The following is a 12,345-nucleotide window of genomic DNA, read 5'->3' on the forward strand; positions in this document are numbered from 1 at the left end:
CTGAAAAAAGTTCTTAACGTTAACATATTCTTCCCCGAAAAATTCCACAGAGAGCGATACTCCCCGAATAAAAACCTCCAAGTTCGAACAGAATCTTTCGAAACACGAAAGGTAACTGTTCGTTTCTCGAATCTATGGCGGGCAACCAACCGCCATCTTGTAACCGTCCCATTCCTCCCTAGATAATCCCTAGCCAGCAGCAGGTGTGTCTAGGGTTTTCCTCTGGCGTTCACATATCGAGCCGCGAATTGGACTTTACCGCCGACATTATAGATAGAAAATGAATCCTATTGGGCAGCGTGGCACGAAGGCCACATCCGGCAGCAGCACTGCAGTATTGGTCGATCCCGCTTCGGCAATAGCGAAGTTGGTCAAATTTCCTATATATTATTGATAAATAGCTCGCGTTGCTCGTGTGTGACTTTTACTAAAATCGACAGCAGTGTCTGTGCTGTGGAAGAGGGAAACCCTGAGCCGCCGGGATACGCGTACACGTACCGACCGCCTCCTCGTAGTGACGCAGAACGAATAGGAGCAGTCGGAAAAGGCGCATTCCTTCTATCGAGGAATCGGCCGGAGGGATTATCGTGCATTGGGTGTGACGGACATTTATATCCGCGGCAGAGAGAAGTTGCACGAGATCCGTGCCGTGTTGCGTAGTGGCAAACCGTACGGACCGATTATACGCAGATCGTTGCGGGTATATGTGCGCGATTATGTCGAGCGCCCCCGATGCGAGGTGAGCGTTATAGGAGGGGAAACTGCCCAAAAGAAGCTGCCTACGAATACTGTTTTTTGCTCCGCCATTGTACGCCACATACATGAGTGCCGCGAAGGAAGCCGCTTGCCTCGTCCCACCGTGTGTGTTCTCGTTTGATCACTCATTTTTTTTCCCTCGAAAACGATCGTTGTTCAAGCGTGTAAACGCGCCTACGTCCGCGGTAACGCACGTCTCGTGGTTACGCTATTCGCGAGGTGAAGCACGTTAGTGTTCTCTCTCTCTGTTGCTCGTTTCTTCACTCTCTCACTCTCTCTTTCTTACTCTCTCTCTCTCTCTTCTTCTTTTTCTCTCTCTGTCTCTATCTCTCTCTTACTCTCTCTGTCTCTCTATTTCCCTTTCTCTCGCCTGCCACTCTCGATGCCCTCGACGTCTCTGCGGAAGTCGCGTGTGCGAAGGTTTCTCGCGTACGTGGACATCGTCAACGACGCGAAGTGATCCCGCGTTTCGAGTGCCGTCGCCGGCGATACGAATCTTGCGTTTCATTATGCAATAGACGTGCAGGCGACAAGGAAAAAAAGTGGCCTGGCCCCCGCCGACGAGGACGGCGGCGGTGCCTGCGCGGCGTGTTTTTATCTTTGTTTTCCGAGACCCGCGGCGCCGACGAAGGAGACGCCGCTCGTTCGCTGGTCGTAACGTATTCGTGGGAACGGTTAATCACGTGGGGATGCGTCAAACGATGCCGCCCCGTGCCTGTTTATTCATTTCCACGGCGAGAGGGTTCACGCTCCGATAGTGCTCTGTAGATGGTGTAATTATGTGCGCGGTACGAACCGACGCGGATCCTCGTCCACACGATCGGATCGTACACACCGCCACGCTTCCTTCGTGCGCCTCCGCTTCTCCTCTTCACCCTTCTCTCGCAATTCTCACGGCCGTTCCGTACGAAGTGTGCCCGAAAGTTCCTTCTCTGCGCGCATCTATCCCGTCACGACGCATACTGATTTGTTTTAATAACGCGTTGTTATCGTTCGCCCGGCAGTCGTCCACCGCTTTGGATTAGTCCACGTTCGAAGCTCGTCGCACGAAACTGACCGACACCGACTTGGAAGAAGTGTGCTCGTGGGATAAACGAAATCGGTCCTGCTGTTGTACACGGGTCCAGTTTATGCTATCTCGTGGACCTGGATGTTGCTTCTACGTGAAACATTGCCCTGAGTGAACGGAGACTTTGAATATGCTTCCTCTTTTGTGTGCACTGCGAATATAAGGTGAGCGAAAGCTGAGTTTTCGTGGAATTTTGTAGAATAAGCTGAGAAATCAATGTGTTTTAGTAGTTTCATAGATTTGTAAAGTTATCGTTATATAGGTTTCTGGTTAGAAGTAGTTTTAATCATTGTTTGTACATTATGTTTGCAGCTCAGGGAATATGAGAAGTTGTTTTGAGTTCTTATAAAAAGTAAAACAAAGTGAGAAGAGATTCTAAGTAGAAGGAACAATTAGAAATATTTATCTCTAGGTACTTGAAAAAGAAATGAATATTATTCTTGTGTAAACGTAAACAAGACTGATTTATAAAGAGACATGAGTATTCTGAGCTTTTTAGAAACTTGATTTGTTGTTTAGAAGAATAGAGCTAATATTAATAATTTCCTTTATTGATTCTTAATGTTTGGTGCATTATATACTATAAATAACTATTACTCCTATAGATATTAAAGAATTTATAATTGTTGGAACTATGTTTCACTTAAGTAGTTGTTAGTTGATATAAGATTTATATTTTTTTTATGAAAGGTAAAGGTACAATAACATTCAAGCACAATATGTAGAAATAGAAACATTTTTTATATACACATTTAATTTTTATTACTTTATATTTGGAGTAGATGCTTCCTTGGACTTCATTTCATATTAATATTGCTTTTCTATACATGTATACCATGTTCTGTATATACTCACTTTTGTATAATTTTTTTGCAGGTTTATTAATGTCATTAGTGGGATTCAAATGGAAAGAAGCTAAGCATCATGGATGTAGAAAAGGCAATAGAAACAACATAACATTTACTGTGAAATAATTAAAGGCTAAGGATAGTAATAGAAGAAGATCATAAAGAAGAAATTTACTTGAGAGATAAGAACTGATAATACAGGTGCAGGACAATAAACTAGTAATGGATGAATGGGAGTAAGCACAGGGCACGTGAAGTGCAGGTGTGGGAGCGCACGCACGTGGGAGCCTCTGGATGTCGAGGCCGCAGCACTGGCAGTGTCAGTGGCAGTGATGGCCCCTGCTCTGACGGAAGGCGGTCCTCAAAAGCCTGAAAATTTGCTCCCTTCCCTTCCAACTGGTGGATTCCTTTCCCCAGAGCAGGCTGCTCAAATCTGTCAGAATCGTGAAATCTTAGCTAAATTTGTTGTCTCTGCAAACGTTCAACCATCAAAAATTGACGAACAGTGTTTACACGGTATATCCAAGGACCTCATTCGTGATGTCATCAACTCGAAATATGCTAATGATCTTGATAGTTTGTCTACATTTACGCACGGATCTGACCTGATTACAAAGAAGGTACCAATTAAACAGGACTGTGAGCAACCGGACATTCCGGGCAGTCCAGAAAAAAAGGTGACTGATATTATAATGAACGACCCATCTATGGGTGATCAAGCGGATAACATGGGTTTCTTAAAATCAAGCGCGGACTTGCCTTTGGTGGGCTCAGAAACTGCAACAGACAATAAAAATCTGGATGTGGATCAAATAATGGCCTTTGGTACTGATATAACTACAGATGGTGAGCAGTGCAACATGGGCAATGTCGGCGATATTGGACAAAACGTCGAGGAGATTTTACAAGTTATTAAATCGATTGAAGGTGTGGAAAATGCAGAAAATATATCTGCTGGCAGTAGCGAACAAGTGCAAAGCACTGTAGATGGTGTAGAGATGTTTTCCATGCCTGAAGAAGGGTTTTCTTCTTTTGAAAGAGATTTACTTAACGATGTTGATGTTATGAGTATTTGTAACAATATGAATATTGCTGAAGCAGTGGACCAACAAAAAACCAACACTTTAAAGTTACAGCAAGATATTGTTGCGCAAAAGCAGTTTGAAAACGAAAGGAGATGTGCATTTTTATTAAGAAGACTGAGGAAGCTTCAAGCAAGAATAATAGGCAGGCATGTTGCAGAAGAAAATACAGGAGTTCTTGAACTTGCCCATCATGGAGTGAAAAAATATCTTTTTCAAGAATTGGTTAATATCAGTTCTAAGTCTAATGTTAGAAACTTTCCTGAGATTAGTAATAGTTTGAGTTCGTTTTTGCAAAAAATTGAAAAAATGTGTGTTGCCCAGAGCAATAGTGTGAGTCGTCAGCGATTATGTTGCCGATATTTTGGTGGTGGATCGCGTGACAGTGTGGGTAGTACTTCTGGCAATAATGGCAATCGTCAGCCAGTGTTTGGTACCCCTCAAGTTAAGATTAAAGGTGAAGAAGTAGAAAATGTAGCTGGACCGTTAGCCACACAGCTACACATTGTGGAGTCCAATCTTGATTCTGATTGTACTGCATCCAGTAGTGGTGGAGAGAGCTGTGATGAAATGCAGACATTTAATAATCCACATCAACAACATTTATCTATGTAAGTTTAAATCCTCTTTGGAATGAAAGTTCACTTATTAAATTCATAGTTAAGTTACAGTATTTAATGTGTAATAGTTGAGGTAACAGTTGAGACTATTCTACTGTTTTTGTTTCAAGTAGAATGAAAGTACATATTGTGCTGATACTCAATCTTTAAAAGGCTGGCATTCTTTCACTGAGATTTAAAATCTTTTCCACAAAAAAAATGCACATGTGTAATCTACATGTTTCACACAGTTTTCAAGTTTGTTGCTGGTCTAAGTTTGGGTCCTGGTTCTCTAAAGATCAATGATATATCATATAATTTTTTGTATTATCTTTCAAAGGAAGTTTTAAGCTGTGTATATCATATGTTGTACTCTTTTCTGCATTTGATAATCATTTTACCACATCTTATCTGCAATAATTATTTTAATACAAAAAACCGAATAATATGTTGGGCCGGTTTTGAATATTTTGCAATTTTGAATATTTATATTTAATGTAGGATTTTTACACTGTAGATGTAGATGTTTTTTATTGTATACATAAATATTTAATGAAGCTGTTTACTGCTTGTAATAAAAATGATTAGAATTATAAAAATGCATGATAATATGATAATATGTGAAATCGAATTTGCAAGAAGAAAATAATTCTTAATTTAATTCTTGCCATTAAAGGAGGATTTATAGTATTTTGCATTTATTGTTTACTATTATTGATTATGGTTTTGAATATTGTTACTTATAGATCAAAAAGAGCAGCATGGAGGTATGCTCAAGATCGTGCAGGTGTAGCAGCAAGATGGACATGGTTACAAGCACAAATATCAGACTTGGAATATAGAATTAGACAGCATAATGAATTGCAACGACATATTAGAGCTAATAAAGGTTTAGTGATATTGGACAATGCAGAAACTGTGAATGGATATAGTGGCGCTTTACCAGGTTCTACGGGACGCTATAATTCATCCGAGGGTGAACAATCAGCTAGTAGAACACGACCATTTGTGTGGAGTTTTTATAGAAAGAGGAAGCTACTGCAAGTAGACAGGTTACACGAAGTATCTAAACGAGTAGCGAAAGCATCAACAGTAAGATGTAATTGTGATCATGTATTACCTCCATGTGCTTTGTGCACTGGAAGATTGGATCCAATGCAACCGCAAGAACCAATCGAACAGATGTCCGTGCAAGAACGAATTGCACTAGTTGATCCTAGTTATCACCCAGTTTTGTCATTTCCTGATGGTAAATAATATGTTACTTATTTCCTTTGAACTTGAAGAAATAATAATTTAATAATTTATAATCATACGAAATTCTTTTTCTTATATAGAAGTTACACAAGGAACTCATTTCGAATCTATTATGAAATCAGTGGAATGGCAACAGAAAATGTTAAGGGGGAATTTACGAATTACACGATTGAAGGACAAGGACAGCAACGAGAGAAGAAATAAAAAACTTCCAGGACATAGAGCGAAATACGCAGCTCGATTAAAGAAATCATCCTCAAGTATTCTTACAGCAAGTATGTATTATACGATATTACATAAGTAATTTAGAAGTTCTCTCATGACTCGTATTTATACCTGTATCCTTGTTTGAGATAAATGCTATTCGAAGTAAATGTCTATTTACTTAAGGGAAATATATATGCTTTTATTATTGTCTTTAGGAATTAAGAGAAAAATGTTGAAAGGGAAAAGAAACAGGCTTGGTCACGATAGAAGTGTACATGGCTTAAGCAGAAAAAGGATGCAGAAATTACAAACTGAAGATGATGACGATATTAGTGCGCTTTCCAGCTCTAGTAAGCATTCATCTCCAGTGCCTTCTCCATTGCATCATACCACTGCTTCTTCAGAGAAAAACACTGTTAAAGAAAAGAGTTCCACTTCTCATGGGTTAGTGTTGTCAATCACTGTTACAAAAAATGAGAAGATTCTTATCTACTTACATCTGAAAACAATTTTTTGTTGCAGACGTTTGAGGCAAAACTCGTATGATATTGATAATATCGTTATACCGTATAGTGTAGCTGCTTCAACTAGGCTTGAAAAACTACAGTATAAAGAAATATTGACACCAAAGTGAGTAATTTTTAATTGAACGTTCTTTTATTATTATACTGAATACTTTTTCAAGTAACAATATATTTTCTTTTCTTAAATAAAGGTGGAGGTTATGCGAGGAACCTTCAAAATTGGATATTAAGAATGGTGTTATGCACAGGCCTAGTCAAGATAGTGATGTAAGTAGTGATGAAAGTGATGTAACTTTGTGAATAGAAAATTTCAAATAATATTTATCAGATAGTAATATAAAGTGTTTCCTTTTCTTTAGTTCGAAGATATGTCGGATGAAACTATTGCCTTGAGGCATGAACGAAGTGAACGAGAGGAAAATAAACGTTTTATGACGTATATAAATATGCCACATCAGTCACGCATCCGGCATAGTCGTAGAACAGACAGCCGAGCAGATAGTGGTGCGAATACACCAGGTAATTATATTTTCTAATATATTTAGTTATTTAACACTTTTAAATTAAAAACATCATAACTTTTATAATAATGAATGTGAAACATTTATAACAAAAACTATGGGACGTGTATATATAATCAATTGAATGCTGTATAGAGTATTACAAAATTAATAATAAATGGAAATCTTAAAAACATAGATCTAAGATCTAATTACTTTTAGATATTTGAGGTTTTTAAATCAGTAAATTATTTTAATAATATAATGTTACTGTGTGCTGTATGTGGAATGAGTGATATCTCGAAAGTTCAGCGTGTCAATGACTAATGGATAACCCTAAGATGCTTATTTAACGAATTATAGGCATTGTTATGTCTTAGTTTCATCCCTATTTACAATAATGTAACCGTTTAACATTGTTGCGGTTCTTCCAGGAATTGCGTTTTTCCCTATAGCAGTTTCTCTGTTTTTACCTACGTTAGTTTAGAACTGGCAGCCTGATTATACGACGAAACTAGCATTTAAATTTTGCTTGCAGTTTCCTCATGTATAATACGGTGAATTATGTTAAATAATGGCAATATTTTTGTTTCTAGATCCTATGTCTCCCCATGCAAGCGATTTTGGTGGGGATATGATGTCTCCTATTACATCGCCCCCTGCAACACCCTCGCAAGATTCAGAACATCAACACAATTCAGACACGCATCGGTCATCTGCTTTGCAAAATGCTTTGCGACGTCGTACTACGCCTACTCTAAGAATAGGGAAGGATGACACTATTACTTCGGCAAACGAGGATGAGAATGAGGTATTACTTTAGAATATGACATCACTCTTACTCTTCAAAGTCATAATATTTGTTCTAATTTAAAAAGTTACGATATTCTTATGAAAATTGAAACGGTTTTCATTAGATTTTGCCGTACGAGCCAAGAGTGTTTCCACTATCTGAAGAAGTCTATGACAAAATGCTGGAAGTAATGCCAGATGGTCATTGGCAAGCTTCATCAGCGTCTCTTTGTTCCCGTGATGAAGAAAAAGCAGATGATGTACGTACACTGTATTTGTATTAAACTTCATTGTTCATTATATATAAGTGAGAACTTTTTATTAAAAAAAAACGAAACAAATATGTGTGCTCGTATACTGATTATTAATATAAACTTTGAGCCAACTTTCATGGCTCCTCGAGGCTATCTCTGGTAAGCACAGTGCCATTTGATGCTTTCCTACTTTAAACACGATTCAGTTTTATTTTATTGCATACTTGGAGTTTTTTAGCAACATTTACAGAGAAAGTGCATTACGTTTACGTAACCTTATCTTTTTATACAAACATTTAGAGATGATTTTAAATAAATTTATTGTGCTGTTTGTTTTCTTCAGCTATTATAAAAGCTTGTATACTTAAGTATAGTGTTTGTACTATATGCAGAATGACCGTTGGGCAAAACAGTATTCCCTTTTTTACAACTATTCAGGTAGATGGTAATGTTTCATTTCTAGGATGGGGAAATGGATTCTCCAGAATCAGATTCAACGGAATCAGCTTGTTGTGACATAGAAGGTGAGGATCCCAATGATCCTGAATGGACAGTAGCTGACGATAGGGATACTGAAAAGGAACGAATACGTCCGACGGCTAAGAGATAGGATAGAACCTTTAATAAGTACACAGTATGTCTACGTCGTCGTGACTATATGCAGAAGCTACCTGTCAATTGTTATATATACCTGTCGGTCATGTAACATGCACCTTAAGTTAATGGTATTATTACGAATCTGTAAAGTGTATTATAAATATAAATTTTATAACTTCATTCTGCTTGAATCAATGGAAAACCTTTGATGATTGCTTTTTTAAGTATTGTTATTTCGGCCAAAGCATTAGAATTGTACGAATAATTATCCTGTTATTTAGGATAAGGATATTGTTATATTTTTCTTTCACTATTAGAAAAATAATAACGGGATATAGTCCGTCGAAAGTTAGAATCTCATATGAACAGAATTAGACAGTTTTTATATTAAAAAGAGACAAAAAAAAAAAACAGAAAAAATAAAAAATGTATTTATATTATAATGAAATTCTTACGTTAAATAAAAGTGCCAACCGAAATGTTCTGTAGCATTACTTTGGACGTTGTATAGTTTTTTCTAGTTCTGAGAAGTGACGTTGATTGTAAAATAATTGGTAATACCTGACAAGATTCACTTAATACAAAACCACATATATAAAAGTAACTTTATTGTACGTGTTTCTGAATTGTGTATACCATCATACTTCTCTATGACTTTTGTTATGTTATTCGTTATTAGGATTCCTTTAAATAATTTCACAATTGTCGTATAACAGTCAAAAACAGTTTATTTGTAATGTCTTTAAACGTGTAAATAATCATCTGCATTCATTTTGCATTTCTTTTACGTTATAGTGTGCAGGTAAGAACATCGAATTATGAAAGGATCATATTAAGTAGCTTACATTTTATTTTTCACTTTAATTTAATAGAATATTAATCAGTGAATTCAAGTACGATACTGTGTTATGAAAAAATAATAATTCCCTGTATTTTGACTGTTATGTTCTTGATCATTTATAATTTATACGGCATGATTCGTGTTTATTTAAGTAACATATTCATTGTTTCTCATATCACTGTGATTTTTCATGATTTTCTAACAATCTGTGATACTACATGTAATTTCTTTCTTATTGCATACTTTATATTTAGTCAATCATATCTTATTTAAAAATCGTGCGCTTAGTTTTTGTACATAACATTTTAAATAAAAATAAACAGGTAGTAACGGAAAATGTTTTTTCTTCATCTTAATTCATCTTTTACTGAATAACATGTATTGATTTGAGGTAGAAAAAACAGAGCATTAATTAATCGTTCATCAATACAATAAATATAATTAAATTGAATTTTCTTGTTCATAATTTGTTGATTTCCTTAGCACTTATATATTTATTTGATACACATTTTAAAGATAATCATAGAAAAAAGTATAAAATTTAAGTAAACAAAAGAATTCTATATAAAACCTATTAAAATATGTTATATGAAAATTTACTTACGAATTACTAAAAGAAATGTATTGTGTCTCCAAATTTTCTAAATCTACTACTACTGCTGTATAAGTTATATTAAAACTTGGAACTGCTATCAGTCGAACTTTCTGGTTGTCATCGCCTACAAATTATATTATTTATAGATAATTTAAAATTATAACTTAATATTTGTTTTATGAAATGTACAAACCTTTCCAGAGCTTTGTCTCAAATTTCTTTGTGTTGCTTACAAAATATATGTCGGGGCATTCTTTCATAATGAACAAATCTTTTTCATAATATGGACAGGCTAATAATGTATCTGGAGCAGTTGGACATATGTGTCTCCATAATAACGTTTTCTCTAACCACTCAATAGGCGAAACACCAGTTTCACCAGTTGCCTTGATAATATCATCAATTGATTGTCCAGTAGTACCTACTATTACTCGTTCTTCAACTTTGCCAATCCAAGGATTTGAAGTGCTTTTAAAACTCTCAAATCTATAAAGCAAATTTAAAACTATATATTCATAGAAAAAAAAATATAATTTGTCTTTCAAATTAAGTCTTACTTAGATGATTTAGGTAATAAACATGGATGGAATGGTTTTTGAGGCAACATTGCATTAGTAGGATCATGTTCTCCTGGTATTAGAGTAACATAACAACATGTTGCCAAATTACTTAAAAATTCATCTGTAGTTTTTATTGCTTCTCCAATTTCTTTAGCTGTCTCTGGTTTTGAATTTGTTGTATCATCACTCATGACAGTGTTACCTAACAATGTAAATTATTGTATTAATTCCTCTGCACATATTATTTACACGATATTGAATTTAACTTACCTGCTACAATAAGGCGAACAATAGAAGTTCCATCTTTTTGAATGGTTGCATTACCAGCCATTCCACATAGCCATTCAGTAAAGAGGCATGTTCCTAATTTTTCAAGATTGTGAGACAAGTTTAGTCCTGACACTATTACTAGTTTTCCTTTTGATTCACCCTTTGCTAAAGATTTTTTTGGAGCACATCCAGGAAAACACCAATCTTTCACCTACATATATATTATTTTTATTTCATATAATAATAAAATTATAGTATCTTTGTATGTTTTATTTTCATTATTAATTAGTATCTACTATCTTATACTAACATTAAATGTTCCATCGCTATTTTCATTACCCAAGATAGCACAGACAACTCCAGTAACAATGTTTTTTAGATCAACTTGTTCACCAACTAATTTAATACGTAACATTTCATCTTCTAGGAAAGGTAGATCTTTCTCGGAACAATAATCTGGCTTAGGACAAGGAAGACTAAGTTGATGATCTTCACTGAGCTCACGTAAGATTGATGGTTTCCATTGCTGGTGTTTGTAAAGTGTACCAATTATTATACATTCTTGACATTCTAGAGTTTCTAATTCAGCTAATTTTACTATGGGTTTATCTCCTGTTGAAATACAAACACATTTTCATAGCAATTATACAAAGCAGACAAATTTAGTAGTATAGTATTTGCTACAGGTATCGTATCACAGAATTACTATCATAAACTTTAGATTATTTGTATTAATAAAATTATTTTTATACCCCATTTAGCTTGTACTTGTGGAATTAAAACATTCCTTAATTCTGCAAGTCTAACAGCGTATATGTGCGCAAATTGTTTCGAAAAATCATTCTTCGTATTCACAAATTGTTTCGAAAGGTCTTTATACTCAGCTCGTTGTCTTTCAAACATTGGTGGCTTTCCATTTTCAGATTTTAATAGTAAATCGTTGCTACCTTCTTCCGTTTTATGAACCATTTTCGACCAAAATGAAGCAAATAAATTAAACTTGATCAATTACAATGCATCGAACGATTTCAGGCAGTTTACCGCCAAATTTTAACAATAGTAGTGTTATTATGTCCCTAAAGCCATCATTCCTAAACGCAGAGGGCGTAAAAAATCAATTGCGTTTTGTCGATATTGCAGATCATGGGACACAAAATTCCATAAACTCGTAGGTCTATAGTATTTTTCATCGATGGTACTAGCTCTCAATAATATCATGCTGAATTAGTTCGAATACCTCACCACTAGATGGCCATAGTCGCCAATGTTGATTAGTTTATAGGCGTTGACGCTAGATGTCCATAGTGTGTAATGTCATTAATAGCCGCTAGATGGCTATAGCAATTCATGGTACATTTTTAAAAATATGAAAAGTGAGAATAATTTTGGTGAGATAGTATTTACTGGAAAACACAGACCGAAAACCAAATATAGGTAGATATCGAATATAAGATGTCGAAATAAAGAGGGAAACAAATAGTGATATGAATGAGATACGATAACAGTAAAAACACACGTCACGTATTTTGCTCGTTTTATTATTTCCAAATCTTGCTTAGAACCTGAAGAAATTCTTTCACAATCTAATAATTAA

The 12,345-nt window shown here is 35.5% G+C and overlaps 2 protein-coding genes across 3 annotated transcripts; one reads left to right on the top strand and one right to left on the bottom strand.

The window, feature by feature from the left end:
- The first annotated feature begins 342 nt into the window (after positions 1–342).
- Positions 343–8,665, top strand: Nsl1 (non-specific lethal 1). 2 transcript variants are annotated; one of them, XM_076392712.1, is made up of 13 exons: positions 343–739; positions 1,761–1,989; positions 2,702–4,004; positions 4,080–4,366; positions 5,101–5,603; positions 5,692–5,886; positions 6,034–6,262; positions 6,341–6,448; positions 6,534–6,609; positions 6,702–6,861; positions 7,439–7,653; positions 7,760–7,894; positions 8,352–8,665. In XM_076392712.1, the coding sequence occupies exons 3-13, from the start codon at positions 2,904–2,906 to the stop codon at positions 8,496–8,498; spliced, it is 3,156 nt and encodes a 1,051-aa protein (XP_076248827.1). In that variant the 5' UTR covers positions 343–739; positions 1,761–1,989; positions 2,702–2,903; the 3' UTR covers positions 8,499–8,665. The 2 variants fall into 2 exon arrangements, with proteins under 2 accessions (XP_076248827.1, XP_076248826.1); XM_076392711.1 differs by having other exon boundaries at positions 2,702–4,366.
- A 1,261-nt stretch (positions 8,666–9,926) lies between these two features.
- On the bottom strand, positions 9,927–11,720 carry LOC143188110 (DNA polymerase delta subunit 2). The gene is made up of 6 exons (XM_076392176.1): positions 11,504–11,720; positions 11,062–11,363; positions 10,752–10,962; positions 10,479–10,683; positions 10,115–10,407; positions 9,927–10,045 (listed from the first exon to the last, which is right to left on the bottom strand). Exons 1-6 carry the CDS (start codon positions 11,718–11,720, stop codon positions 9,927–9,929), a joined length of 1,347 nt encoding a protein of 448 aa, XP_076248291.1.
- Between the last annotated feature and the right edge of the window lie 625 nt (positions 11,721–12,345).

Source organism: Calliopsis andreniformis, chromosome 2 (genome assembly GCF_051401765.1).
Source record: "Calliopsis andreniformis isolate RMS-2024a chromosome 2, iyCalAndr_principal, whole genome shotgun sequence".
Lineage (NCBI taxonomy): Eukaryota > Metazoa > Arthropoda > Insecta > Hymenoptera > Andrenidae > Calliopsis > Calliopsis andreniformis.

Coding starts and splice junctions, on each gene's coding strand:
- Nsl1 (XM_076392711.1), top strand. CDS start 2,904: ATGGGAGTAAGCACAGGGCACGTGAAGTGCAGGTGTGGGAGCGCACGC. Junction 4,367..5,100: donor CATCAACAACATTTATCTAT/GTAAGTTTAAAT, acceptor TGTTACTTATAG/ATCAAAAAGAGCAGCATGGA. Junction 6,263..6,340: donor AAGAGTTCCACTTCTCATGG/GTTAGTGTTGTC, acceptor TTTTTGTTGCAG/ACGTTTGAGGCAAAACTCGT.
- LOC143188110 (XM_076392176.1), bottom strand. CDS start 11,720: ATGGTTCATAAAACGGAAGAAGGTAGCAACGATTTACTATTAAAATCT. Junction 10,963..11,061: donor ATAGCGATGGAACATTTAAT/GTTAGTATAAGA, acceptor ATATATATGTAG/GTGAAAGATTGGTGTTTTCC. Junction 10,046..10,114: donor TGAGACAAAGCTCTGGAAAG/GTTTGTACATTT, acceptor TATAATTTGTAG/GCGATGACAACCAGAAAGTT.